The 27,155-nt window shown below is 61.1% G+C and overlaps 2 protein-coding genes across 2 annotated transcripts in view; one reads left to right on the plus strand and one right to left on the minus strand.

Annotated features, from left to right (window-relative positions):
• The window catches only part of STAB1 (stabilin 1), a 28,183-nt gene extending 9,460 nt beyond the window's left edge, over positions 1 to 18,723 (plus strand). Inside the window, exons 16-69 of the mRNA XM_004368606.2 lie at positions 91 to 144; positions 398 to 478; positions 912 to 1,070; positions 1,598 to 1,660; positions 1,908 to 2,003; positions 2,145 to 2,231; positions 2,740 to 2,851; positions 3,309 to 3,495; positions 3,609 to 3,702; positions 3,855 to 4,013; positions 5,320 to 5,415; positions 6,148 to 6,243; positions 6,394 to 6,441; positions 6,626 to 6,756; positions 6,936 to 7,047; positions 7,413 to 7,490; positions 7,574 to 7,672; positions 7,802 to 7,900; positions 8,050 to 8,181; positions 8,427 to 8,555; positions 8,733 to 8,789; positions 9,156 to 9,239; positions 9,785 to 9,980; positions 10,066 to 10,161; positions 10,251 to 10,296; positions 10,387 to 10,463; positions 10,677 to 10,802; positions 11,011 to 11,084; positions 11,211 to 11,285; positions 11,501 to 11,623; positions 11,947 to 11,994; positions 12,392 to 12,469; positions 12,580 to 12,726; positions 13,252 to 13,392; positions 13,498 to 13,557; positions 13,985 to 14,161; positions 14,245 to 14,331; positions 14,442 to 14,591; positions 14,677 to 14,730; positions 14,819 to 15,020; positions 15,430 to 15,579; positions 15,676 to 15,780; positions 15,945 to 16,052; positions 16,139 to 16,332; positions 16,432 to 16,576; positions 16,660 to 16,793; positions 16,882 to 17,047; positions 17,130 to 17,239; positions 17,336 to 17,455; positions 17,538 to 17,687; positions 17,763 to 17,867; positions 17,942 to 18,088; positions 18,178 to 18,294; positions 18,546 to 18,723. Coding sequence (XP_004368663.1) covers positions 91 to 144; positions 398 to 478; positions 912 to 1,070; positions 1,598 to 1,660; positions 1,908 to 2,003; positions 2,145 to 2,231; positions 2,740 to 2,851; positions 3,309 to 3,495; positions 3,609 to 3,702; positions 3,855 to 4,013; positions 5,320 to 5,415; positions 6,148 to 6,243; positions 6,394 to 6,441; positions 6,626 to 6,756; positions 6,936 to 7,047; positions 7,413 to 7,490; positions 7,574 to 7,672; positions 7,802 to 7,900; positions 8,050 to 8,181; positions 8,427 to 8,555; positions 8,733 to 8,789; positions 9,156 to 9,239; positions 9,785 to 9,980; positions 10,066 to 10,161; positions 10,251 to 10,296; positions 10,387 to 10,463; positions 10,677 to 10,802; positions 11,011 to 11,084; positions 11,211 to 11,285; positions 11,501 to 11,623; positions 11,947 to 11,994; positions 12,392 to 12,469; positions 12,580 to 12,726; positions 13,252 to 13,392; positions 13,498 to 13,557; positions 13,985 to 14,161; positions 14,245 to 14,331; positions 14,442 to 14,591; positions 14,677 to 14,730; positions 14,819 to 15,020; positions 15,430 to 15,579; positions 15,676 to 15,780; positions 15,945 to 16,052; positions 16,139 to 16,332; positions 16,432 to 16,576; positions 16,660 to 16,793; positions 16,882 to 17,047; positions 17,130 to 17,239; positions 17,336 to 17,455; positions 17,538 to 17,687; positions 17,763 to 17,867; positions 17,942 to 18,088; positions 18,178 to 18,294; positions 18,546 to 18,602 — 6,018 coding nt within the window. The 3' untranslated portion in view covers positions 18,603 to 18,723. The remainder of the gene's footprint in view (positions 1 to 90; positions 145 to 397; positions 479 to 911; positions 1,071 to 1,597; positions 1,661 to 1,907; positions 2,004 to 2,144; positions 2,232 to 2,739; positions 2,852 to 3,308; positions 3,496 to 3,608; positions 3,703 to 3,854; positions 4,014 to 5,319; positions 5,416 to 6,147; positions 6,244 to 6,393; positions 6,442 to 6,625; positions 6,757 to 6,935; positions 7,048 to 7,412; positions 7,491 to 7,573; positions 7,673 to 7,801; positions 7,901 to 8,049; positions 8,182 to 8,426; positions 8,556 to 8,732; positions 8,790 to 9,155; positions 9,240 to 9,784; positions 9,981 to 10,065; positions 10,162 to 10,250; positions 10,297 to 10,386; positions 10,464 to 10,676; positions 10,803 to 11,010; positions 11,085 to 11,210; positions 11,286 to 11,500; positions 11,624 to 11,946; positions 11,995 to 12,391; positions 12,470 to 12,579; positions 12,727 to 13,251; positions 13,393 to 13,497; positions 13,558 to 13,984; positions 14,162 to 14,244; positions 14,332 to 14,441; positions 14,592 to 14,676; positions 14,731 to 14,818; positions 15,021 to 15,429; positions 15,580 to 15,675; positions 15,781 to 15,944; positions 16,053 to 16,138; positions 16,333 to 16,431; positions 16,577 to 16,659; positions 16,794 to 16,881; positions 17,048 to 17,129; positions 17,240 to 17,335; positions 17,456 to 17,537; positions 17,688 to 17,762; positions 17,868 to 17,941; positions 18,089 to 18,177; positions 18,295 to 18,545) is intronic.
• On the minus strand, positions 18,630 to 23,650 carry NT5DC2 (5'-nucleotidase domain containing 2). Its single transcript, XM_023734019.1, has 12 exons — positions 23,471 to 23,650; positions 22,856 to 22,911; positions 22,620 to 22,713; positions 22,285 to 22,413; positions 22,117 to 22,177; positions 21,928 to 22,030; positions 21,726 to 21,827; positions 21,425 to 21,506; positions 19,457 to 19,543; positions 19,227 to 19,367; positions 19,079 to 19,143; positions 18,630 to 18,992 (listed from the first exon to the last, which is right to left on the minus strand). Exons 2-12 carry the CDS (start codon positions 22,900 to 22,902, stop codon positions 18,731 to 18,733), a joined length of 1,173 nt encoding a protein of 390 aa, XP_023589787.1. The 5' UTR covers positions 22,903 to 22,911; positions 23,471 to 23,650; the 3' UTR covers positions 18,630 to 18,730.
• Between the last annotated feature and the right edge of the window lie 3,505 nt (positions 23,651 to 27,155).

Consider the following 27,155-nt stretch of genomic DNA (forward strand, 5'->3'; position numbering starts at 1 on the left):
GCGGAGGAGCTGGGTGGACTGATGGGGTCACCAGGGTCTCCACACTCCTCCACCAGGCCTCCAGGAGCCAAGCCCTCTCTCTCCTGCCAGGGTCTGTCCAAACTGCAGGAGCTGGTGAGGTACCACATCTACAACCACGGCCAGGTGAGCGCCCCTGCCCCGGAGGCTGCTGGCTGGCGCCTGCTGCTGGGCTATTTGGGAGTTTGTCTGTGAATCCATCTTCCCAGGGGCCTCTTCTCCTCCCTGTCTCCTCTCCCCTCCCTCTGGGACTATTACAGCTCAGAGGAGGAGAGCCCCAGGACCAGAGAGGGTAGCTGTGAGTCACCTGGGTGGGACTGGGCATGGCTCCAAGGTGTGGCCAGTGCCCAGCCCAAGGGCACCCTCTCACCCACCCCAGATGACCACGGAGAGGCTCATCTCCAAGGGTCGGGTCCTCACCATGGCAAACCAGGTCCTGGTCGTGAACATCTCTGAGGAGGTGAAGTTCCACCAACATTTGGAATGAATGGGCAGGTGGACGGGCTGGGGACAACTGGCCAGTTGTTTGGCTTTTCTTGCTCTGCCTGTGTGTTCCATGCCCTGTGTGGGCAGGACACTATGCTAGGCCCTAGTGGGGGTCATGTGGGGGACTGATATAGTGGCTGGGGTGGGAGGGCTCCCAGGAGGAGGAGGGTGCTCCACGTGGTGGGAACTGCATGGTGAGGGCATGGAGCTGGGGCGGAATTGTTGGCCAGAGCAGGGGGCATCTGCCCAGGGGAGTGGGGAGGGGACACGCATGGTGGGCTGGGCTTGACCACCACACTAAGCTGCTCAGATCTAACTGAGCTGTGAGGTGCAGTGCAGGGCAGTGAGGGTGGGCTGGATCAGCTGGTCTGGGGCTGGGCGGGGTGCACAGTGGGTCTCTGCTGCAGGGACGCATCCTGCTGGGACCTCAGGAGGTCCCACTGCGGCAAGTGGATGTGCTGGCTGCCAACGGCGTGATCCACGTGCTGGAGGGTGTCCTGCTGCCCCCAACCATCCTGCCCATCCTGCCCAAGCACTGCAATGAGGAGCAGCACAAGATAGTGGAGGTGAGCAGGACTTGGGCCTTTCACTCCCAGACCCATGCAGGCTTCTGCAGGTGACTGTCTTCCAATTGTGAAGCAGAGGCTGAGGGAGGGGCGCCTTTTTCTAAGTCTCCTCAAGTCAGCAACTGGGATAACAGTGGCTGGGCCCACTGGCAGACCCACAAGCATCTCCCGGGGACCCCCCCACATCCAGCCCTTACCAGTCCGGTTGATTCTGCCTTGAAATTACTCTTGCAGCTTCCACTCCTCTGTCCCCAGACTCCCTGCCAAGGCCTATGAATCACCTATGATTTACCCGACTCAACCCTGGACCTCGTCTCCTAATGCTCCCCCATTCCTGCCCCTGGCCCCAGACACACTGTGCTCTTTCCAACCTCGGGGCCCCTGCCCTGGCTGTTCCTTCTGCTGGAATGTCACCATTGGCTTTCCCGGGGTTGGCTCTCTCATCCCTCAGGTCTCAGCTCAGTGTCACTTGCTTATGGTTTGCTGGGTAAATAAATGACTAAACCCCCTCCCTCCTCCTTACCCAGGGCTCCTGTGTGGACTGCCAAGCCCTGAACACCAGCACGTGTCCCCCCAACAGCATAGAGCTGGTGAGCACCCTTGGCCCAGCCCTCAGGGCTCCCTGACTCCTGACTGCCCAGCAAGGTTTCCGCCCTGGGTTAGGGTGGGAGAAGGGGCCAGGAGGCTAGGAGAAGCCTGAGACTCAGGACTTCTCAGCCCCACTAGGGGTGGGAGTGCTGGATCCAGAGAGCTGAGGCCTCTTGACCAGCGCTGCCTAGTGAAGGGGGTGGGCCCAGTGCCCACACCTGCTGACACCCTGGCATGGTCCACCCCCAGGACATCTTCCCCAAGGAGTGTGTCTACATTCACGACCCTGCTGGGCTCAATGTCCTGAAGAAGGGCTGCGCCCGCCACTGCAACCAGACCATCATGGTGAGCCCTAGGCATGGGGCACCCAATCCCAGGGTGACAGGGGACACGGAAGGGCCTCACTCGCCCCATTGCTCTGAGATGGGACCAGGGAGCGGCAAAGGTGGTGTGACCTACCACTCAGACATGGTCTGTCTCTTACAGAAACCTGGTTGCTGCAAAGGGTTTTTTGGACCTGACTGTGCGCAGTGTCCTGGGGGCTTCTCCAATCCCTGCTACGGCAAAGGCAACGTGAGTGCTCTCCTCCCTTGGGGTGACTTGTGGGGGAGGCAGGGGCTCCTTTCTGAGTTAGCCAGTGACTGTGTGTCTGAGCCAAGCCTGCCTCTCTCTGGTCTTGGGTTCCTATATCTAAGCAATGGAAGCTGGACCAAGTTATTTCTAATATTTTAATTAGAAAAAATTAATTAGATAGATGTTTGCATCTATTTTCACAAAGGCTATTTGTCAGTAGTTTTCTTATGCACTCTGTTTTTGTCACTTTGTGATAACAGGGTTACTTTAGCACCTGGCTATGGAAGTACACAGGAGTTACATGTTTCTAGGTTGAGCAGAAATCACCCATGAGACCTCCAGGGCCAAGTGCCTTTTAGGGGGCTGGTTCTTTAGCAGCATCAGTGATTTTGAAAGTCCCTTCCAGGTTGAGGTCTTGGAGACAGCAGCAGCTCAGGATATCCTGCTGGGGGAGGGACTTGGAGAGTGCCTTCTCCATGACTGATCCTCTCTGCTGCCCCCCCCACAGTGCAGCGATGGGGTCCAGGGCAATGGGGCCTGCCTCTGCTTCCCAGACTACAAGGGCATTGCCTGCCACATCTGCTCCGACCCAAAGAAACATGGAGACCACTGCCAGGAAGGTGAGTGGTCCCGGCCAAGGCTGCCTCCCAGAGAGAAAGAGAGTCTACTTGGAGAGGGGCCTGGGGCTCCCAAGAAGGGGAACAGGGCCCCTGGAGGAAGGGTGAAGGCCAGAGGGAATGGAGGAGGATTTGGGAACAGAAACAGATGTTTCCTTTACCCATGCCAGGAAGAGGACCATGACTTAATCTAAAGCATGCAGGATTTAGGTCAGACACACAGAAGAACTTCCTGATAATGATGCGGGGGCAAGGCAGCTAGAATAGGGTGAATGAAATCACAGGATGTCCCCTCACATTTCCTCTGCCTGTCCACCAAGTCTGGGATAACCTCTGACTTTGTGACCCTAAACTCAAGTCTACATTGGCTACCTCATTCTCAGCCTCCCCTAAACCCATCCTGGCTCCCAGCCAGCCTTGCCTCTTGCCTCAATTTCTCTGGTCCATCTCCTTTCTACAGACTGTGGCTGTGTCCATGGTCTATGTGACAACCGTCCAGGCAGCAGGGGTGTGTGCCAGCATGGCACGTGTGCCCCCGGCTTCAGTGGCCGCTTCTGCAATGAGTCCATGGGGGACTGTGGGCCCACAGGCCTGGCCCAGCACTGCCACCAGCATGCCCGCTGCATCAGCCAGGAGGGTGTCGCCAGGTGAGGACCCGTGCTTGGGCCCTTCCTCTTCCTCTTTGCCCCTATCGATGACCTTGCTCAGCCTCTAGCCTCTTCTAGAGGCTCACTGGAGTCCTCACCTTCCCCCATCCCAGGTGTGTCTGCCTTGATGGCTTTGAGGGCGATGGATTCTCCTGTACACCCAGCAACCCCTGTGCCCACCCGGACCGTGGCGGCTGCTCAGAGAATGTCAGTCTTGTTGCCCCCTCCCTAAAGCCCTGACCTAGGGACTCTCCTGGACCCAGAGTTTGAGGGAGAGAGGGAGGAGTGGGAGGTAGGACACTCCCTTCCCTCTGCCAGTGGCCCTGAGCCCCTGAGTCATTTGTCTGTGACTTCCTCAGGCCGAGTGTGTCCCCGGAGCCCCAGGTACCTACAGCTGCACGTGCCATGAAGGCTGGAGTGGGGACGGCCGGGTCTGCGTGGCCATCGATGAGTGCGAGCTGGACGCACGAGGCGGCTGCCACGCCGATGCCCTCTGCAGCTACGTGGGCCCCGGGCAGGTGAGGAGGGCAGGCCCAGGATGGCAGAGGGGGCTGGGGATTCAAGTCCTGGGGACCCCCTCCCTACCCCGCTGGACTCCAGGAACATCCACTCCAAGAACTCAAGTTCAGGATCTTGAGCCTCAGACACAAACGAGAATCCAGTTCTGAACTGTGGAGTCACAATCTGGGATTCGTCCATCATCCACGCATCTGTTCCGCACGTGTCCAGGCACCTGTTACATGCTAGTCCCTGCTGTAGACTTAGGGAATGCCATACTGAGCAAAGCAGGCGGAGGCCCTGCCTGGGGGAAGTGACATCCCATAATCTCTTAAAAAAACCAAACCCGTTGCCGTCAATTCTGACTCATAGTGATCTTACAGGACAGAGTAGAACTGCCCCATAGAGTTTCCAAGGAGAGCCTGGTGGATTTGAACTGCCAGCCTTTTAGTTAGCAGTAGTAGCTTTTAACCACTACGCCACCAGGGTTTCTCCATAATCTCTAGACTCTTGGAAATTCAGCTCTGGAACTCTGCAACCTCAGAATCTAGTCACGGGATCTTAGAGACTGAAACTTTCCATGTGGTGAACCTTCGGGCTGACAGGCATTAAAAATCTCTAATACACGGATTGGGAGGCCAGCCTGGCTGGTTCGGGGCCAAGCTCTGCATGGCATAGGGCTGTGCAGAGTCCCATGGGGCTCCCTGTCCTCCCAACCCCTTGTGGGGCCTTAGCAGGGAGAACTCAGGCGTGAGAGCTGGAGCCTCTGAACCCATTAGGAGCCTTAAAATGCAGAACCCAAGGACTTGAATGAGCAGGTTTAGACTGTTCCCAACCTGCCAACAGGGGCGTTGGAGAGCTGGGGGCGGTGTCTCACGGGTCACTCACCCGGCAGTGTAGAAAGCAATCTGGCATTTAGCAGGAAGGATCAGAGCAGCCCACCACGGCGGCAGGTGTGGAGGTGAGATCAGAGCTGCCATCCCTGGGGCTGGCCTTGGCAGACAGCCCACTCACCACAAGCTGCTGACCTGGGCAGCGTGGGCAGGGAAGCTGCCCATGCCATACCCAGCCTGAGTAGAGGGGCACCGAACCCCCATGGATGCTTCCCTGTGGTGTCACCACTTCCTCGACTGATCCCAAGAGCCAGTCTGCTCTCGGGGCCTCAGTCTCCCAACCTGGAAGTGGCCCTCAAGGGTGGGACTGGGAGGAGCCCCTCTGGGGTCTGGGCAGACCTCCCAGGGGCAGTGCCCAGGAGAGCCGAGAGGCGGAGCAGGGAACGCTTGGGCACTCTGGTGAGATGAGCCCTCTGCTGCCCCACCTGTCCAGAGTCGGTGTACCTGCAAGCTGGGCTTCGCCGGGGACGGCTACCTGTGCAGCCCCATCGACCCCTGCCGGGTGGGCAATGGTGGCTGCCATGACCTGGTGAGGAGGTGAAAGGGCTCGGAGCCCTGGAGAATGTATCCAGGCTGGGCCTAGGCTGCAGATCTCTCTCTCTCTGAGTGTCTCTGTCTTCTGTCAAGATGGGGATCTCACTAAACCCAAATCCAACCATGCCACTCCCTTTCCCATAAGATAAAGTCTTCACTCTCCCTTACGTTGGCCACGGGGCCCTGCAACACGCAGCCCAGCCTCCTCTCTCCATCATCCATCCCCCACTTTGCCCACCAGACTCACCTCCCTCCCCAAGCCAGTTGGAGCTCCCTGCTGACCCCAGACCTTGCTCTGCCCTAACACCTCCATACCTCCCTCATTCTCACAATCTCCACAAGGCCTCCCGTCCCACGTCCCACGTCCCACAACCTCAGCCTGGCTGGCTCCTCCTGTTCTCAGCCCAGTCTCCCCGAGCATCTGCCCCCAAGGCGGGGCCCGTGCCTCCTGGGCCTCCCACAGTCCTGCCCCTGCCCCATCTGTCCTTACGGGGTAGGGTAACTCCCCGTCAGATACTCAATGACCTGGGAGAGCAGGGCCAGGCACACCAAAGGAACCCCAGAAATTCAGACCGGGTGAGGGGGGATGGGTAGTGGGGGATGGGTGGCTGGGCAGGCAGATGGCCGGGGGTGGGAGACAAGAGTGAACAGTGAGAGAGAGGATGGGCGGGGTTGGCCTTATGGGTGCTGAATGGAGAACTGTGTCTCTGCCCTACTCCCACCCCAGGCCACCTGCCGGGCAGTGGGAGGAGGTCAGCGGGTCTGCACATGCCCCCTTGGCTATGGGGGTGACGGCTTCAGCTGCTATGGAGACATCTTGCGGGTAAGTGGTGCCAGACTCATTTCTGTTCTCTATGCTTGGGGAGGGGTCCTCCCCCGCACCACAGCTAGGAAAGGGGCAGTGTTCAGCGCGCTGGGTGGGGAGGAGGGCTTGGAGGAGGGCCCGTGACCTCAGCTCTTTCCCTCCCCTTAGGAGCTGGAGGCAAACGCCCACTTCTCTGTTTTCTCCCAGTGGATCAAGGTAGAACAGGGCAGAATGCTGGGGATGGGGGCTCAAATCCAGGAGGTCTCCCTGGGTGCAGGGGCACCACATAACACCTCCCAGAGTTGGAGGTTGGGGGCAGGCCCAGAGGCTGGGAGCAGGTGATCTCAAGGTGGTGGCTACATTCATCACACCCCCTGCCCCTGCACACCGTGGTTCCCAGAGCGCCGGCGTCACCCTTCCTGCCGACAGCCGCGTCACAGCCCTGGTGCCCTCTGAATCTGCCATCCGCAGCTTGAGCGCCAAGGACCGGGCTTTCTGGCTGCAGCCGAGGATGCTGCCGCAGCTGGTCAGGTAGGGCAGCTGGCGGGGGTGGGGGGGGTCTTCGGTGCAGGAGCAGCCCCTCCCAGAGGAGCGGGAGAATTGGGCCCTCAGACTGGCTTGCGACTACCTGTTTGGGGTGGACCTCAGCCCCTGGGGTCTCTGCAGGTTGCACTAACCTGGTTCTATAACCCTCTAAACTGCCCCTGCAGGGCCCATTTTCTCCAAGGTGCCCACTCTGAGGAGGAGCTGGCCCGGCTGGGTGGGCAGGATGTGGCCACCCTGAACCCCACCACACGCTGGGAGATTCACAACGTTAGTGGGGTACGTGGTGAACTCTGGGTGGAAGAGTGGGGCCAGGCAGGGCACAGGAGGGAGCCCCCAGACCAGGGACCCAAGGGGTGAGATTGGGGTCCCCTCAACCCGCCCAGTGTCTCACTCGGGAAAGTGAACTCAGGACACATTTGCTGATGGACAGTGTGTCTCTGGGCCCGAGGTGACCACCCTGGCAAGGGAGGTCTGTCCATCCTTGTCAGCACGTACACACCAGTCTCTCACGCAGAGGCCCTGCTGAGGGTCTGTGTGCCCATCTGGCAGGTCCTGAGTCTGAATGTGTCCAGGCCTATCTGTTCGTGCTGTACCCACATTAAGTAGCCCACCTGGGCTAAACTCCACCCTCTACCTTCCAGAGGGTCTGGGTGCAGAATGCCAGTGTGGAAGTGGCTGACCTCCTTGCCACCAATGGTGTCCTGCACATCCTCAGCCAGGTATGGAAGGGAGTGTGCATAGGGAACCTCCCAGGCAGCTGAGAGGCAGCAGCTCACTGACCAGCCCCCATGCTCCACCCCAGGTCTTACTGCCTCCACTCGGGGACGTGCTACAGGGACAGGGGTTATTGCAGCAGCTGGGCTCTGTGCCAGCCTTCAGCCTCTTCCAGGAGCTGCTGCAGGTACAGGAGGCCCGGTGGGGGCATCTGGTCAGGGGCACTGTCCCCCAGGTCTGGAGGGAGCTGGCCGGCTCCCAGGGTCAGGGCTGAGGGCAGCTATGCCCATCCCTGACTCCTGCCTCCTACCTCTAGCGCCACAGGCTGGTGCCCCAGATTGAGGCTGCCCCCGCCTACACCATCTTCGTGCCCACAAACCGATCGCTGGAGGCCCAGGGCAACAGCAGCAGCCTGGTGAGGCCAAGGGCAGCCAGGGTGAAGGGTGATGGTGGGGAAGGGGAGCCTCCCATCCCAGGGCAAGCGGCTCAATGGTGGAACGCGTTGCCCAGGGTGCTCGGTAGTCCTGGAGCCCCCTGAGCTCTCTCCTTCCCCCCTCCCCCCAGGACGGGGACACAGTGCGACACCATGTGATCCTGGGGGAGGCGCTCTCCCTGGAAGACCTGAGGAGAGGGGGACACCGTAACTCCCTCCTGGGCCCCGCCCACTGGCTGGTCTTCTACAACCACAGTGGCCAGGTTTGGGGGGACAAGGAGACCCCACCAAAGAGACCTTGCTTTTAGAGACCCTTTCCCTTTGGAGTTCCCCCACCCAAAAGCCTCCAACCTCTGCTCCAGTGGACCTGCCCATCCCGGAAGCCCTTCCATCCCTGGAGATACCTTCCAGCCCTAGAGTGCCTTTCTGGCCTTATAGCCTCTGGGGTGAGGGTGGTGGTAGGGTGCGGCGTGGGGGACACTCAGCCTCCTCCCCCACCCCACCCCAGGCTGAGGTGAACCACATGCCACTGGAAGGCCCCGTGCTGCAAGCCCCAGGCCGCTCACTGTTCGGCCTGTCTGGAGTCCTGACCGTGGGCTCAAGCCGCTGCCTGCACAGTCATGCTGAGGCCCTGCGGGTGAGGACTGGGGCCGGAGGAGGGCAGCGTGGGGAGTTAAGAGCTGGGAGCTGCTGGCTGGCTTGGCTGGAGGGGATAGGGTGCTCAGTCGGGGGTAGAAGCACTCTCAGGGGAAGGAGGAAGGGTTTGGGGCTCTCATTCCCGGACAACTTGACGCTGTGCCCTCTCTGCCCTCAGGAGAAATGCATCAACTGCACCCGGAAATTCCGCTGCACCCAGGGCTACCAGCTGCAGGTGAGGCTGGGCTTAGCAAAGCTCCAGCCTGCTTCTCCTGTTCCCCAGGTGTCCAAGCCCCCAGGCCTACTCAGCCCATGCCTGGGGGACTGGGGAACGGCATGGGCTGAGGACATCCCTGGTAGAGGCCAGGAGGCCTGGGCCCAGGTCTGCTCAGACTTGCGGCCCAAGTGCGTGACCCCTTGGACCGGGCTGGGACCCTGCCTGTCTTCCCCTCACCTGGTCTGTCTTGGACCCTCCCCAACTCTCTGCCATCCTTCGAGTTGGTCCCGTCCACTCTGATACCTGTAGTCCATCTGTCTCCCCATGCCCTGCCCTGCCTTGCCCAAACCACTGGCTGACCTTCCTGCCTGTCCCCCTTCCCAGGACACCCCCAGGAAGAGCTGTCTCTACCGCTCTGGCTCATCCTTCTCCCGGGGCTGTTCTTACACATGCGCCAAGAAGATTGAGGTTTGCCCCGAAGCCCCACAACCCTCCCAAATCTTTGGCCACACAGAAGGAGGTGGGAGTGGGGGTCCAGGGGAGGAGCCTCATTTCAAGGGCAGAGGCAGGGCTGGGGTTAGAGTGAGGCCAGTGCCAGAGGTAGGGGAGGGGGTCCAGAGGTTTGAGGCCAGAGGGGCTAGTGCTTGTCACTGTGTCCACCCTAGGGGCTGCGGGGAGGGAGAAAGGGGCTCAGCCCAAAGCTGGCCCCGTCAACCAAGCCCGAGAGGCAGTAACCAGGTCCCGGGCCCAGCTCTGCCCTTCACTGTGGGATCTGGGCTCGGCCTGTCCCTGCCTGAGCCTCAGTTTCCTCACCCCTGCCATGGGGAGGGTTGTAGAAAGCATTCTCCATGGCCCTTCCCTCTCTGAATGCCTGCACGCCCCTGGGTCTGGGGTTCCAGCTTGCTTAGTTCTATAGCTGCGTGGCTCCGAGGTGGCTGTCCCCTCTTCCCTGTTCCTTCTACCCCCTGACGCTCAGTTCTGGCCCATGCTGGAGATTGTCCCCTCCCCGGCAGGTGCCTGACTGTTGCCCCGGCTTCTTTGGCACACTGTGTGAGCCGTGCCCGGGGGGCCTGGGCGGTGTGTGCTCGGGCCACGGGCAGTGCCAGGACAGGCTCCTGGGCAGCGGGGAGTGTCGCTGCCAGGAGGGCTTCCACGGAACAGCCTGTGAGATGTGTGAGCTAGGCCGCTATGGGGCCAACTGTGCCGGAGGTGAGGCCTGGGGGGAGGCCAGGCGGGGGAGGAGGGCAGGAAAGGGGCACTAGGTAACTCCTGTCCCTTCTTGTCCCACTCCCAGTGTGTAACTGTGCCCACGGGCTGTGCCAGGAGGGGCTGAATGGAGATGGAAGCTGTGTCTGTAATGTGGGCTGGCAGGGCCTCCGCTGTGACCAGAGTGAGTGGGCCCCTCGGGGGAGGGGGCAGTGACTCCAGGGGAGGCAGTTCCTGGGTCCTAATGACCAGAACCATCCTCCTACTCCCCAGAAATCACCAGCCCTCAGTGTCCAAACAAATGCGACCCCAATGCCAAGTGAGTAAGCCCAGGTGGACGAGTGGGAGGGTGGTGGGATCAGGGCAGGGACTGGGTAGGCGCAGGCTGAGCCGCTGCCATCCGTTGCAGCTGCATTCAGAACTTGGCTGGAGCCCCCGCCTGTGTCTGCGCCGCGGGATACTCGGGCAACGGCACCCACTGTTCAGGTTCAGCCACACGGATGCCCTGGGCCCCTCCCTGAAGCCCTGGGGTAGCTGTGCCCACAGACTGCCTCCACTCCCACGAGGTCCCAGTCTCTACCGCCGTCCCAGCTCTGGTCCTGCCCCGCTCTGGCCTTTTCCTTTCTCCCATGCCCTCCTCCCCTCCCACCCCACTCCTGGGCCCACTCCTCATGGCTGCCTGGCTCCATCTGCCCCCAGAGGTGGACCCCTGTGCCCATGACCACGGGGGCTGCTCCCCCCATGCCAACTGTACCAAGGTGGCACCTGGACAGCGGACATGCACCTGCCAGGAAGGCTACACGGGCGATGGGGAGCTGTGCCAGGGTGAGGCTGGGACTCCCAACCTGGTGTGTGTGGGGCTGGAGGTCTGGCTTCCATGATCCGGGTCTGACTAGGAAGGGCTCAGGGCACACAGGGTTGTGGGGACTGAGGACACTGAGAGAGTCGGCGATGAGCACTTGGATGTTCAGATGGGCAGATGGATGGAGGGGCCACTGAGGGCCGCCCCTCAGCCCAGCGTCTCTTCCCTCAGAAGCTAACAGCTGTCTCATCCGCCACGGGGGCTGCCACATCCATGCCGACTGTATCCCCACGGGCTCCCAGCAGGTCAGTGGGGCAGGGTTGGGCACTGAGGTTGTGCCATCCCCCACAGGGGAGGGGGTGCCATTTCTGTCCTGGGCACTGGCCAGCCGTTGGCCCCAGCAGCCCCACTGATCAGGTTTTGGGGGACAGGTCTCCTGCAGCTGCCGGGAGGGTTATAGTGGAGATGGCATCCGGACCTGCGAGCCCCTGGACCCCTGCTCCCAGGTCAGGCCCTCAGTCCCACCTCATTCCATGAGGGGAGGGGGCTGGGGCAGGAACCAGCCCTCCTCACCCACTGCAGGTCCTAAGGGCCTCCGAAGGGTGGGCCATCTTCCCCCCAAGCGCCACTCTGGCTGATCTGCAGGAAATGGGGCTCTGGGGGTTGGGTGGGGTAGAGTCCTGGGAGCCACTGATGCCTCTTTCTCCTGTCCCTGCCTCAGCGCAATGGAGGCTGCAGCCCCTATGCAGTGTGCAAAAGCACGCGGGATGGCCAGAGGACGTGCACCTGCGACGCAGCCCACACCGTGGGTGACGGATTCACCTGCCGTGCCCGAGTTGGCCTGGTAATGATGCCCAAGTCTGACCTCTGACCTGACCTTCGCTATGCTCCATGGGCCTTACCCATGATCTTGGCCAAGATCCCTGGCCATGACCCTAAGCCTGACCCCTGACTCCACCTGGGCCCGACCCTAGCTATGACCCATGAAAATAATCCTAACCCCAGCTCAGACCCCCGTCCCCCTACCCCACCCCCCCGGCTTTCCTTTCCTCATCTCTGCCTCGGCCAGCAGACCTTGGGCTGAAGGTGCTGGAACAGGCACCAGGCCCTGAATGGGGGCCACCCAAAATCTGAGCTGATCCTCACCCCCCCAACCCCACCCCCCAGGAGCTCCTCCGGGACAGGCATGCTTCATTCTTCATCCTCCACCTCCTGGTGAGTGCCAGGCCCATGTCAACTCCCTCTGTCCAACACAGGCCTGTGTGACTTGCAGGCCTGTTCCTCTCTGGGCCTCTCTGAGTCGGGGTTGGCTGGGCTGGTCTCTCAGAGACCAAGTCTTTCTTGGAAGATCGTGGAAGCCCCAGGTTGGTCCCAGGTGGCTCTCCTTCCACTTGAGCTGTTCCCCCCATCCAAGAGTGAGGTGCCCTGGTTGCGCAATGGTTAAAGCACTCGGCAGTTCAAACCTACCAGCGGCTTCCAAGGGAGAAAGATGCGGCAGTCTGTAAAGATTACAGCCTTGGATAACCTTATACGAGCAGTTCTACTCTGTCCTATGAGTCGGAATTGACTCGACGGCAACGGGTTGGGTTTGGTTTGGGTTCGGTTCCTCCAGGAGTACAAGGAGCTCAAGGGTGACGGGCCGTTCACAATCTTCGTGCCGCACTCGGACCTGCTGACCAACCTGACGCTGGTAACACCCGCGGAGTGCGGCTGGGAGGGACGGGCCCTCGGGTGGTGGGCGCTGCGTGGGCAGAGGCGGCAGTCAGGAGCTGCCCACCCCCCTCACGACTCCCTCTCCAGGATGAGCTCGCCCGAATTCGCGCACACCGCCAGCTCGTGTTCCGCTACCACGTGGTCGGCTGCCGGCAGCTGCGGAGCCAGGAGCTGCTGGACGCCGAGTACGTCACGGCGTTGTCTGGGCACCCGCTGCGCTTCAGCGAGAGGGAGGTGAGCCTGAGCCCCTTCTCCTCTCTTCCCCTCCGACTCCAACTGCGACCCGCCCCCTAGGCCCAGGACTCAGCCCCCTCAAGCCCCGCCCCTTAGTGTGTGTGCCTGCACCCTACCCACCCCTGCACTTAAGCCTCTTCACCTCCCCCGGGCCGGGCGTCCTTCACTAAGAGGGAGAGTAGTCCTACCTCGTCCACTCCCACAATCTGGGCCCTGCTCCTTGCTTTGCCCTGAGCTGAGTACCTGCCGCTGCTAAGATGCTCGGAGAGGGAGTGAGCCCAGCCCTGTGCCTTGACTCCGCCCAGGGCCCCCGCCCTTCACCTGGCCACGCCCATCGCCATGAGCCGGGCCCATCACTCTGAACCCCGGACTGGCTGTGCTCCGAGACCCGCCCATCGCCCCCACGACTTAGCCCAACGCGGGCTCCGCCCCGCCTCAGGCCCCACCCACAGCTCCCGGGCACCCCACCAATCGGCTTCATTCAGCCTTGGGCCCCGCCCCCACGCGCCCGTGCCCCGCCCCCAGGGCAGCATATACATCAATGACTTCGCGCGCGTCGTGAGCAGCGACCAAGAGGCGGTGAACGGCGTCCTGCACTTCATCGACCGTGTCCTGCTGCCGCCTGACGTGCTGCACTGGGAGCCTGACGCTGCCCCAACCCCGCAGGTAAGACTTGGGTATGGGCTGGAGGCTGGGAGGCGGGCGGCCCGAGGCCCGGGTTCCCCCTCAGCTCCCCGCTGGACCTCGTGGCTCATGGGTACCTTTCCTCAGAGAAACGTCACCGCTGCTGCCGAGAGCTTTGGTTATAGGATCTTCAGTGGCCTCGTGAAGGTAATGCCCCTGTGTGTGCGCCTATCAGTGTGTGCGTATGAGCACGTGTATGTGGTGTCTGCCAGTGTTGTACGATGGTGTGTATGCTCACCTGTCCATGCTCACTATTCTGTGTGCAAACCCATCCCCTGCATGAGCACATCTGTGTGCACGAGCATCCCAGTGTGAGCACCGTGTGCGTTTATGTATGCTCACATACCTGACCATAGTGTGCACTGTCAAGGTGTGTGCAAGTCTGTGTGCGCAAGCCCATGTCTGCACGTGTGTGTCTGCCAGGGATGGCCGCAGCTGAGTGTGACTGGTGGGAACTCCTGGGTCCCTGGAGCACCCGGCAGCCCCTTCCTGGTCTGTCCTGTGCAGCCCCCTGCCTCTGCCCACCAGTTTCTGGCTAGGTTATGACGGAGACACCTCTGCCGCATCCCACTAGGTGGCTCGCCTCCTGCCTTTGCTTCAAGATGTGTCCCATAAACCGTTCACAATGCTGTGGCCCACAGACTCCGCCCTGCGAGCCCTGCCCCCTGAGCGCCAGGCCTGGCTGTACCACGAGGCTCATCGTGACAAGCTGGCAGCCATTCTGCGGGGCCATGTGATCCACAATGTCGAGGTGAGTGCACCTGCAGACCTTGGTCCCCACTGCCTGCAGCCCAGCCTGCCTGCCCAGTTTCAACTGTGGCTCCATCTGCTCAGGCCCTGGCATCCGACCTGCCCAACCTGGGCCCACTCCGCACCATGCATGGGACCCCCATCTCCTTCTCCTGCAGCCGCACCCGACCCGTGAGTCTGGGGAGAGGGCTTGGATGAGGGAGGTGGGAGGCAGAGGCCCTGGTTGTGAGCGTCAGCCGTGCGTTTGTGACCCCCATGCACCCCATGTCCTCCCCCTGCAGGGTGAGCTCATGGTGGGCGAGGATGATGCCCGCATTGTGCAGCGGCACCTGCCCTTTGAGGGTGGCCTGGCCTATGGCATTGACCAGCTGCTGGAGCCACCAGGCCTTGGTGCCCGCTGTGACAGCTTTGAGACTCGGCTAGTGCAGAAGGTGAGGGAGGCCCTAGATGGGTAGGGAACCCAGCTCACTTGTCCTGTCCATCTGACCTTACTGTGTGGGCCTCCATCCTGTCCAGGCCTGCAGCATCTGTGGACTGGAGCCACCTTGTCCTCAGGGCTGGAAGGAGCAGGTGAGGGGATGGGGGTGCTGGAGAGGGCTGGGCAGGACCTAGGACCCCCAGGCTCTTGCTATCTGCAGCCTGACTCTTCTTGGCCCAGGGCAGCCCCGAGGCCTGCTGGCACTTCTACACGAAGTTCCGGCCACACTCTTCACTGCGCACCTGGGCACACAGCAGCTTCTGGGGGCGGCCCAGCCTCTGGGGCCATCCCCAGGGCCTGGGCAGGGGCTGCCGCCGAAACTGTATCACCACCACCTGGAAGCCCAGCTGCTGCTCCGGTCACTATGGCAGTGAGTGCCGAGGTAAGTGTCATGAGGTCACGGACACTGCTGGTAGACTTCTCTGGCCCCCAAGCTAGCTGAGGGCACAGCTCTGGCCCTTGTCCCTGAGAAAGGGTCTTGGGTAGTCAAGGGCTGGGACAGGTCTAGGGGGGCAGTGGATTTTACGGGAGGAGATGCTTTAAGAGGTGGAGTGGGTGGTACATGGGCAGGACTTGGTGAGGTGCTCTGGGACGGGGGTTCCTGGATGCTCTCCAGGGCAAGGGAGCCTGGAGGGTTCTTTCAGCAGAGTGGGGACTTGGGTGGATTAGTGTTTCTAGAGGAGCCTTGGGCTCCACTGGGTGGAGGGTGGATGGCATGACTAGGAGTGTGTGGGAGCCTTGATGACAGCCAGCCCCTGGCCCCACCCTGACACCCCCATCCCATGGCCCAGCATGCCCCGGGGGCCCCAGCAACCCCTGTGGTAACCATGGTGTGTGCTTGGACGGCATGAGCGGCAGCGGGCAGTGCAGGTGCCACTCGGGCTTCACTGGGACAGCGTGTGAACTCTGTGCCCCTGGTGCCTTTGGGCCCCGTTGTCAAGGTGAGCCGTCCGTCCCACCCGCCCCCACCCTGTCCTCTGAGTCCCTCGGCCTCCATTGTCCACCAACCTCTGTCTTCCCCCCGCCCCTCTCCCCAGCCTGCCACTGCAGCTCCCATGGCCGTTGTGATGAGGGCCTTGGGGGCTCTGGCGCCTGTTTCTGTGATGAGGGCTGGACTGGGCTCCGCTGTGAGGTGCAGCTGGGTGAGTGGCCCTCGACTGTGCCCACCCTGCACACTGTGTATACTTGCACCCCCCACTGCATGCCCCGACGGCAGGCTTAGGTGGAGACACTGAGGGTGGGAGAGATGGGGAGGCCAGGAGGGCAGCTACTGACCTGGCTTCTGGGGCTGGGTGTCGGGGGACAGAGCTGCAGCCTGTGTGCACCCCACCCTGCGCTCCCCAGGCCGTGTGCCGTGAGAATAACAGCTGCGAGTGCAGCCTTGGCTACGAAGGGGACGGCCGTGAGTGCACAGGTAAGCAGGTGGATGGGGACGTGGGGGTGGGAGTGCCCCCACTCGCCCTGGGTCACCTGGTCAAACGTCTCCCTCCCTGCCTCCAGTGGCGGACCTGTGCCAGGATGGGCGTGGCGGCTGCAGTGAGCATGCCAACTGCAGCCAGGTGGGCACAGTGGTCACCTGCACCTGCCTGCCTGACTATGAGGGTGATGGCTGGATCTGCCAGGCCCGCAACCCCTGTGAAGACGGCCACCGTGGGGGCTGCAGTGAGCATGCCGACTGCCTGAGCACCGGCCCGGTGAGCAGGCGGGGAAACCCAGTGGCCAGGGTGGTGGGGAGGCCGTGCAGCCCCGCTCCCCAGCCCTGAAGGGCGCCCATCCACTCTCCCCTCTCGCAGAACACCCGGCGCTGTGAGTGCCACGCTGGTTACGTGGGTGATGGGCTGCAGTGTCTGGAGGAGGCCGAGTCGCCCGTAGACCGCTGCCTGATCCGGCCCCGACCCTGTCACGTGGATGCCGTGTGTACTGACCTGCACTTCCAGGGTGTGCTCCCCTGCCTGCTCCCCCGTGCCGCCGCTTTGTTCCTCTGTGCCTGCCAGCTGACCATGCACCCCTCCCCTCTGCAGAGAAACGGGCTGGGGTCTTCCACCTCCAGGCCACCAGCGGCCCTTATGGCCTGACCTTCTCAGAGGCCGAGGCAGCGTGTGAGGCCCAGGGAGCTGTCCTGGCTTCTCTCCCTCAGCTCTCTGCTGCCCAGCAGGTGCGTGGGGCCTGAGAGTCTGGAGCTGAACCTGTGGGGGCCCTTGGAGTTGGGTCTTGCGTCTCAGTATCCCCTCCTGCCCTTGCAGCTTGGCTTCCACATGTGTCTTGTGGGCTGGCTGGCCAATGGCTCAGCTGCCCACCCCGTCGTTTTCCGTGCGGCGGACTGCGGTGACGGCAAGGTGGGCATAGTCAGCCTGGGCGCCCGTCAGAACCTTTCGGAGCGCTGGGACGCCTACTGTTATCGCATACAAGGTGCATCCACCCCACCGTGCTTCATCCCTGGCTCTACCCCCTCCCACCGATCCACTGACTCACTGACCTGCCTTTTCGGCAGACGTGGAGTGCCAGTGCCGCGATGGCTTTGTGGGCGATGGGACCAGCATGTGCAACGGGAAGCTGCTTGACATACTGGCTGCCACTGCCAACTTCTCCACTTTCTACGAGGTGTCCAGGCACCCAGCCTTGGGCTGTGGGGATGACGGGGTAGCTGGATTCCTGGGGAGGGAGCCTGCCCTCATCCCTGCCTTCCCACCCTCCCAGATGCTGTTGGACTATGCCAATGCCACCCAGCAAGGTCTTGACTTCCTGGACTTCCTAGATGACGAGCTCACCTACAAGACACTCTTTGTCCCTGTCAACGAAGGCTTTGTGGACAACATGGTACCGGGGGATATGGGCAGAGCAGGGCTAGACTCTGCTCCCTCTGGCTCGCCCAGGCCAATAGGCATTGCTTCGCCCACAGACACTGAGTGGCCCAGACCTGGAGCTGCACGCCTCCAACACCACTTTCCTGAGTGCCAACGCCAGCCAGGGAACCTTGCTCCCTGCCCACTCGGGCCTCAGCCTCGTCATTAGTGACTTGGGCCCTGGCAACAGTTCTCAGGCCCCTGTGGTGAGTCTGGCTGCTGCCCCTTCCCTGCTGGCCCTGGCCCTTCCTCATCCCCGGGTCTGACTGCTCTTCCCACAGGTCCCAGGGGCAGTGGTCGTTGGCGGTGTCATCCAGTGGGACATCATAGCAGTCAACGGCATCATCCATGCTCTGGCCAGCCCCCTCCTGGCACCTCCACAGCCTGTGAGTCAGGGTTGGTGGGGAAGGCTGAGCTGACAACTCTGGCCGAGTCCTTAACACTCTCCTGGTGTTTGCAGCGGGCAGCGCTGGCACATGAGGCCCCACCCGTGGTGGCAAGCGTGGGGGCTGTGGTGGCCGCTGTAGCACTGCTTGGCCTGGTGGCCGGAGCGTTCTACCTCCATGCCCGAGGCAAGACCACGGGCTTTGGCTTCTCCACCTTCCAGGTAGTTGGGCTGACGACTAGTGGGGGAGGTTGGGTCCTCTGACCTTACATGAAGCCCCTTACTACTCACCACCCCCTCTCTGCTTCCAGGCGGAAGACAACGCTGATGATGACTTTTCCCCGTGGCAGGAGGGGACCAGCCCAACCCTGGTCTCCGTTCCCAACCCTGTCTTTGGCAGCCCCGATGCCTTTTGTGAGCCCTTTGATGTGAGTGTATAGGGGGGCATGGGGGACGTGGAAGTGGGCCCAGGGCCTGGTCTCTGCCTAGCCACAATTGGCCCTCACTGATGGCATAGTGGTTAAGAGCTACGGATGTTAACCAAAAGGTCAGCAGTTCGAATCCACCAGGCGCTCCTTGGAAACCCTATGGGGCAGTTCTACTTTGTCCTAAAGGGTCACTTTGAGTCAGAATCAACTCAACGGCAACAGGTTTTTTTTGTTTTTTTTTTTTATCCCAGGACTCGCTCCTAGAGGAGGACTTCCCCGACACGCAGAGGATCCTGGAGGTCAAGTGATGCGACTGGGGCTAAAACAGAGCCGTGTACAGGAAGGAGACGGACGGCCTTTATTGCTTGTCTGGACAAATGCCCGGAGTGGGCAGGGCAGGAGGGCTGGGGGCCTGACATGGACAATAAAGGTGCCCTCAGCGGATGTGGGCCATGTCGCCAAGGAAGGGCGTCTTCATGCAGCCAGTGCAGAGCTGGTCCATCCAGAGGGGTGCCTCGTGCTGCAGGGGCATGCGGCGCGGGTAGAAGGTGAAGTCCACGCGGTAGTTGAGCAGGCAGCTGAGGGAGGCCATGTAGAGGTCGGAGAAGCGCACGAGGCGCCGCGAGAAGTAGGTGGGGTTGTGGAAGGTGCGGAAGATGCTCCCAAACTGAGGATTGAACAGTGCCTTGGTGATGCACCTGGGGAGGGAGACACGGGGGTGCTGCAGGGGCTGGGTGCAGAATGGGGCTGGGCCAGGACTCCCACCCTGGCCCCACCCTCTCACCTCAGCTCCTGCCGCTCCTTCACCCAGGCAGCCAGCACCTGCCGTGACTCTGCATCCTGGTAGGTCTGGGGGAGACATGGTGTGCGCTTGCTCGGTGTGTGTGCCTGTGGAGGTGGCAGTCCCCGCCCCGCCCCGCCCCGTCCCGCACCTGCATGCGCTCCAGCAGCCCAGTGAGCGCCTGCTGCCACGTCAGTGAGTGCATATACTGCTCTGTGTTGATGATGCGGATCTCACGCTCCAGCTCGGGGATGATGGCACCTGTGCGCCAGCCGTGCCGCAGCATGAGGTCCTGGTGTTTGGGGAGGGCGAGGATGGGCTGAGCGCCAGCTGGAAGGGCTCCCCATCCTCCTCCTGCAGCCCGGCCCTGCTCCCCCTCACCGCCAGGTCACTGTAGAGGTGGTCTCCGAAGTAGAGCACACGGGGGCCTCGCCATTCTGTCAGGCGCAGGAAGTCAAACAGGTTTCCCTGGGGAGAGGTGGAGCAGGGACACCTCTGAGCCAAGTGCGCTGAGGGGACCCCCATGCGGCTGCTGGAACCAGGCCTTGTCCTCTACTAGGCCACCCAAATCCCCAGAGGCAGCGAGGGCCCTCTAGCCGGATGCTGGGCTGCCCTTTCCCATGGCCCTGCTGTCCCGTCTGTGCTCTAGGCCTCAACACATCCCCCTCACGCTTGGCCTGCCTGCCCTGGAAAGTTCCTGTAGGGCTGGCACAATGTCCTGTGCCTCAAGAGCCTCCCCTCCCCGCGGTCTCACACCCACCAGGCTAGAGGTTGAGCCCACCCTTTGTGGGAAACACACTGCAGCAGAGGCCCTAAGGAGAGGAGGCCCTTAGACCCGGGTCTTCCTGGCTCCCTCACCCCAGCCCAGAGGGACCCAGCTGATAAATGGCAGACCTCACTGTGAGGCCAGCTGCCCCTCCTGCCCCGAAGCCACAGAAAAGATACAAACACCCAAGCCAGGCTCAACACAACCAGGGCAGCTGGCAGGGGAGCAGAAACTGAGAAGGGTCCAGAGCAGGAAATGCAGTGGCCACCAGGGGCAGAGGCCCACACCCCAGAAGTGAGGAGAATTCATACCTGGCGAAAGAGAGTTAACAGAGCAGCCTGCATCCAAGAGCCCCAGAGGAAAACCATGGGGAAAATAGGTGGTTATAAAAGAACTTAATTGTTGAAATAAGCTCAAGTGGAAAGCCTGAGAAGCAGGTGGGTCTGTTGAAGAGGAAAGCGGTGAGGTGGAAGGAATGCAGAGGACATCCATCCCCCTGACCAAGAGAAACAATCTCGATGGGCAGGTGTGAGTCAGGAAGGATGGAGCCTGAGGTTCCAGCAACAAGAACTCGAAAGACAGGGCAGGGAAAGAGGACCTCAGAGTGAGGTTCCTGAGAAACAAACACACACACACACACACACATACACACACAATGAAATTTCAGAACACCAGGTATAAAGGAAAGCCTAAAAGCTGCCAAGGGAGAAAAAGACATTTCCCACAAAGAAGCGTGACCCTCCTCAGCCACAGCCAAGAATGCCAAGACAAAGGAGAGTATCACCCTCAGAGCTGAGGGGCAGACCTGCACTCAAGGGGGGCGGGGTGGGGGGGAAGCAGGGAGGCAGCTAAGCAGTGGTCAGAAGTAGCTGGGGTGGGAGTGCCCCTGCAGCCCAGCCTCCTCACTGGGTACCCCAAGGCTGCTCCTTGTGGTTGTGCCCAGTGGTCCAAGTGCTGGCTTCCCCACCTCCCTGCCCTGAGGCCTCTGGAACCCCCACACCCAAAAGAAAGGACCAGCTTAACCAGGATTTCTGCATTCCATCCAGGGCCAAATGCCTTAATCACTGCTGTTCACAGTCACCCAATCCCCTCGCCAGCTTCAGACAGTCAGAAAGGGAGTCTCCCAGAGCACTCCTGTGAGGCTTGCTCTGGCTGCACAGTGCTCAGCCCCAACTAACAGTGCCACTGACTGGGCATGCAGTGATTGTCGGGCCACTCCAAGGGCTGCACACTACAACTCATGTAGAGGGTGTTATACCACTTTTGCAGATGAGGAAAGCAAGGCACAGAAAGGCCAGGAGACTAGGCCAGGCTCCTGCTGCTCCTGAGTAGTGGAGTTGGGATTCAGATGCCGGCAGCCTGACCCAGAGGCCAAGCTCTTGACCGCTGCCTAGACCTTCACCCTGACAGCCACTCCCCAGGGACTCCTGCGTCCAGGCCTGCAGTGGACTTGGGATGGGAAGAAGATGTGGGGTTCTGGCCAGGGCCAAGGAGGCTGTGCTTCCTCCTCAGAGGCTGCCCCCTCCACAGTCTGGGGCCTTGGGGGGCCCTGTGTACCATCCCTGGCCCCAGATGGCTCTCACCTGCCGATAGATCTTGCCCTTTTCCAGGCGGGTGATCCGGTCCCACTGGAGCGAGCCCTTTTCATCAAGTTTTCTGAAAGGCCTGGTTGGGAGTGGAGGTCAAAGGCTTGGTTTCCAGCACATGGCACAGCTGCAGGGCCAGTACTCCCCCCACAAAGGCCCACCTGCTCAAGCCAACAAGGGGGCATCCTCACCCGAGCACAAAGGCCAGGCTGGCCTTGTGTCTCAGTCCCCTCATCAGGGGTGGGGCTTCCATTCCCCCTCCCCAACCCCGTTGCCTCGGCCAGGCTCAGAGCCATACTTGCGCCGGTCGGTGAAAAAGCTGGGCTTGTCCGCTTGGACAATGACCACATCGAAGAGTTGGCGCCAATCGGGGCCCACCATGTGCCTCATCCCCTTGTCCCTGTGCAGAGGTGGACAGGCGGCAGGTGGTCTGAGGGTGGCTCTGTGCCTGCCCACCCCCGCCAGCCCTGGCCCTGTGCCCCTCCTACAGGGGGACTCACACAAAGCTGAAAGGGCTGTTGGTGATGAGAAACAGCTGCTTCCCGTGGGCCACCAGGCGGCTGAGGACAGCGAACGTTTCGTCCCCTCTCAGGATATACTTCTCTAGTGGGAGAAGATGGGTCTGTGAGGGCCAAGCCTACTACCCCAGGCCAGGCAGGCCGCAGGGCAGGGCGACTGTCCACCCTTACCCATGTCCTGCTCGATCCACTGGTACATGAGGCCCTTCACGTGCACGTCTCGGATAGCGTCCTGGGGGCAGCGGGGGACAGTGAGGGTGCAGCAGGGCCCACAGCCTGCCCTGCTGTAGCTGGATTCCACCTCCCTGCCATCCCCAGGGGCAGGCCCGGCAGCCTCACTGTCACATCCTTGTAGAGGTGTGCCTGGTCAAACTCCAGGCTGTGGCCCAGGAAGTGGTCCACCACGCAGGAAAGCAGTGCCATCTCTGGCAGTGAGAAGATGTCCATGAACTGCTTGATGGAGGGACCCTGGGGAGGGGCCACCATCTCAGTACACCTCAGTCCCGTCACTCACTCCCAGCCTTATTGACCAGAGGCCCTGACTCTGCCCTGGGACACTGGCAGAGGGCACAGCCTGTGGGTCAGGGCTGGTTCATGGGACTGGGGCGGGCCCTGTGTTTGCAGTGACAGCACAGACCTGAGCTGCCTGGGGCAGCAGCAGGAGGAGAGAGTACCTTGCCGTAGAAGCCGCTCATCTGGTACAGTGGGATGTGCTGGGTGCCCCCATACAGGTCGATCACTTCCTCATCTGGCACAGGCTGCAGGCCCCTGGGTGGGTGCAGACACCATCAGCCCAAAGCAGTCTCGGCCCCAGGCCGCAGCACAGGGCTGGGGAGAGAGTGAGGCAGGACAGCGTGCAGCAGAAGCACTGGGCAGGGCAGGGCATGGTCGGGGTGAAGTCAGCACTGACCTGTAGGCCGTCCCCAGCTGCACGTAATGGAAGGCGTCAATCTTCATCAGAAGGCTCTGGCACCAGGGGCGCAGGACAGGTGTTAAGGAGGTAGCTGTGCCATTGGCTCTGAGCCAGCCTCCTGCAGCCCCTACGCTGAAGCCCCAACTGGACAGTACCAAGGGGATCGTGTGTACACCAAAAGAAAGCTGTGGCTTTGAGGCCAAGGAGGTGGGCAGTTGAGGAGACCCCCTTACAGGGGATGGTGGGGGCTGAGGATACAGCCCCTATATATATCCAGTCAGGAGGGGCCGGGGGAGTCAGTGGTCTAGCCACTCACCTTCTGGATGTCATAGTGGAGGCCTCGGATGGCAAAGCTGGGGTTGTAGTCATACTTCCGAATTCCCTCTGGGTACTGTTGGAGGAAGGCAGGCTGGGCCTGAGACAGTAATCTGCCAGATCTGCTGGTTGGGAGTCCACCTCAAGGGACCAATCCAGCCACCCACCCAGGGCAGTGGCCAGGCCAGAGGGCCAGGGATGGGCCAAGTCAGCCTTGGGTGTACAGGTACAAGGCCTGGCCTGCCTCCAGGGCCTGGGCATGGTGGTGGCATGGGAGCCCTGCCTGGCTGGCCTCACCTTGTAGTGCTCGATCAGGATGTCCCGGGCGGCATTGAAGACCTCAGGGTGCAGCGCATCTGCGTACTGGGCCAGCGTGTAGTCGTAGTCAAAACCGTAGACCTCCACATCACTCAGGCTGATCTCGTTGTTGGCGTAGATGGCCGCCGGGTTCAGGAGACTGCAGACCTCAGGGGGCAGGAGGTCTAGAGGAAGGAGAAGCAAGGAGGCGGTGATGACAATGACGATCACCACAGCAGCAGTAAGTGGTTACTGACTACTTTCCTGATGCCCCAGCTCTGTGAGCTCACAGAACACCCCACGGATGGGTACTCTTAGCCCACGTTGCAGATGGTCAAACAGAGGCTGAGAGAGAGAGGTCACTTGCCCAGGGTAACATGGTTGGGGTAAGTCAGAGCTCCATGGCCAGAGCTCCTACCCATGGGCTCCCCACTACTCACCTGGGTTAGACCACTGTCTGCGGCCCACCAGGTGCACTGAGCCCATGCCTCTTCCAGGCTCTCGTCACTAAGCCCCAGAAGACACAGAACTGGCCTACCCATGGCTACACTCAGACCCTTCAGGTGGGTAGTCACCCTAGCTCCTCACCGTCCAGCCCCAGAACAGCTGCACTCAAGACTGCCTATGTGTATCCTGCTCCTCTGCTCAAAACCCCTTCCTGAGCACCACTATCTCCCTCCCCGACCCCACCTGGGAGAGACCCCACTGCTCTTCTCCCATCTCGCCCAGCCTTGCCCACTGGCCTCCTATCTCAATCTCCTTGGGCACCCATGTGAGGGGTGGTGTGTGGGGATTGAGGACCCCAGGCCAGAGGATGCTGGCTTTGTCTTCGCCAGACTGCGGGCCTGAGGCCATGGACACTGCTTTTCCACCTTGCCAGGTACTGGAGTTGGGGCTCAGGAACACTAGCTGCGTGGGGCTCCTGGCTCGCCCCTCTGCCTCTCAGCTGAGGCAGCTACCACAGTCTGGGGAGTGAGGCCCCTCTAATTGGATTTTAGCTGCCCGCCAGCCCTCCTAATGCCATTTGCTGGGTCTGGCCAGGGAACATTGCTCATTACAACAGGCAGGACGTGTGATGTTGGGTTTTGGGCCATTACCCAAACTGCTCCTCTCTGAAGATGTGGTCATGGCCACCTCAAACCCCCTGGCTGCTCCTGAGAGGCTGCAGTTGGCTCTGAGCTAACAGTAGGGGGGCCGAGCAGAGCACTGTGCAGATGGGCTCTCGGGTCCTAATGAGGCCAATAAGGCTAAGGGGCCCCAGGCTCACCTGCCATGGCTTCCCCATCCAGGCGGACAACGGGGGACATGGATGTGGAAAGGGGGGTGCAATGGAAAGGGCATGGGCTCTGAGGTCAGACAGACCAGATCAGGCCCGCCGCCCACCCCCCACCCCCAGCTATGACCTCAGGAAAATCACCACCTCTTGGGTCTCAGTTTCCTTGTCTCTAAAAGGGGACTACATACTACCAACCTACAGAACTGGCGAGAGGCCCTGTGGGAGACGCTCTGGGCAGCACTCCTGCTCTGCATCCCTGGGAGTGTGGGATGAATGGGTGATGCACTTCCCGAGCCCTGTCCATGATCTCACTCAAGGAGCAGAAGGTTGTAGGGCGAGGGGGGCAGGCAGGACTGCGCGCACAGGGGTCCTGTTCCTGAGACCTCCTGCCTGTGGAGAGCGAGCTTGGCAGGCTGAGGCCCGAACCAACAGCCTGAGCCACCAGGGAATCCCTGTCTCAGCCACAGTGGGCACGGAGCAGGAGCCCCCGGCCACTCAGCAGGCCTGCGCTCAGGGGCAGACACCTTGCTGATGGGTTCCCATGTTGAGAAGCAGTTGCCTCGAAGGCCCCCTTGGAACACAAGGCCCCCCCACTGTGCTTTCTTTTCTAGCTAAGCGCAGGGTATGGGTGAAGAAACTGTGGCTGGTTCCTCTGGCGGCCCTAGGCCGGCACAGTCCTGGCAGATCTGTGGGTGCAGACAGAACACCCCCACTTGAACACACGAGACACAGTCGACTTCAGCCCTCTAGGGAGCTGACCCAAGATGGCCCTCACTAGCGTCACTAGGAGCCTGGACCTTGCCCTTCCAGCAGTCCTGAGTTCCTGGGTACTAACTCTCGGTGTGCTGTCCAGCAGCCCTCCAGGGTGGGAGGGGTCTGCTTGGCAGTGCAGTCCCTTGATGCCATAGAGTCCTGGCCTTTGCTTCTGCCCTTGTGGATGTTCCCACAGACAGACAGTCCCCCCAGGAATGAGGCGGGATGGGGAAGCAGCCCACGGGCGTCTAGGCTCCTGACCCAATTTCTGAACTAGGAAACCATAGCCCCGGGGCTCACAGGGCCCCACTCCCCTTCACAGGGCTGTGGTGGTGCAGCCCAGTCTAGGAGAAGAGCTGGGCAAGGATGTGGCCTCCATCCTGCACTGGTCTTCTCCTCAGCCCAAGCACTCGGCTTGTCCCACGGCACCAGGTTCCAGGCCCAACACCTCGCCGTGGTAGCCATGAGGCTCAATCATGGGTGCCGGCCTCCCAGCTGCTGCTTACTGGCACTTGTGTAGGTCTTAGAGGCTCATCTTGTTCCGTTCTCTCTATGTTCCTGTGAGGCAGTTACACCTACTCCTTCATTGTCCAGAGGAGACGGGAGGTGGAGTCAGGTGGAGTCACTTGCTCCAAACCACCCAGCAACAGACATAGAGTTGAGATTTTAATTTGCCTGCTCTTAATCACTCTGTCCCTCTGCCTAGCCTTCCACTGTCCCCACACTGAGGCTGGGGTGTAGGTGTGGGGGACAGAGAGGGGCAAGTACCTGGAGGGGGCTGCTGCACTGCTCTCAGGGTCCAGGGGCTGGCCTGGGACACGGTTCCCTGGCAAAGTTTTGTCCACAGGCATTAGTCCAAGGCACACCTCAATACCCAGAATCTCCCCCAGAAAACCCAGTCCGATAGGGAGGGGCTAGCATCCAGGGGCATGAAGCTGGCTCATTCCAGTCCTTATGATGGCATCTTGCTGGAAACTACCTTCTCCTTGCACACCAAGAAGAGCTTAGGGGTCTTGTGAAGATCCAGACTCTGGCTGGGCCCTGGAGGACAATGCCCAGTAGACTCTCCATGGCCCCCTCCCCTACAGCTGTAAGGCAGGCTTCTCCAGGCCCAGAACACCCAGCCCTGCTCCCTCCAAGGGAGACAAATTCAACCCAGGAGCTGGGGCAAGGAGTCCTTATAAAGGCTCAAGGGCTTCAAAACAGCCACTCCTCAAGTCTCCAACAGCTGGAGAAGAGGCCTTCTCCAGTCAGCTGGGATCTGGGGCCGACGCCTCTGGGATCAAGGGCTGGAGAAGGGCTGTCCTTCCAGACAGAGCCACTTTGTCTTGTCAGACAATGAAAGCCACTTCACCCCGGGGGGCTGCTCTGGAAACTCCTTGGATCAGCATTGTGTTTTATGCCTGAGGACACTAAGGGTCTGAGAGGGCAAGACTTGCTGAGGGCCAGCCAGCTGGTCAGTGATAGGGTCACCACCCAAACAGTATCTGTCTGCTGCAGAAGCTGGGCCCCAAGACCCCGCCCAGACAGTGGACAAATGTAGGGTGCTCTCAGGCCCCACCAGGGCACCTCCACCCTGCCCTCTCTTCTGAGAGGCAGCCTCAGCCCCCATCAACCCATTTGGCAGAAGAGAATTGTTGTTGTTAGTCGCTGTTG

The sequence above is a fragment of the Trichechus manatus genome, unplaced genomic scaffold (assembly GCF_000243295.1).
Source record: "Trichechus manatus latirostris isolate Lorelei unplaced genomic scaffold, TriManLat1.0 scaffold00001, whole genome shotgun sequence".
In the NCBI taxonomy this organism is placed as follows: Eukaryota; Metazoa; Chordata; class Mammalia; order Sirenia; family Trichechidae; genus Trichechus; species Trichechus manatus.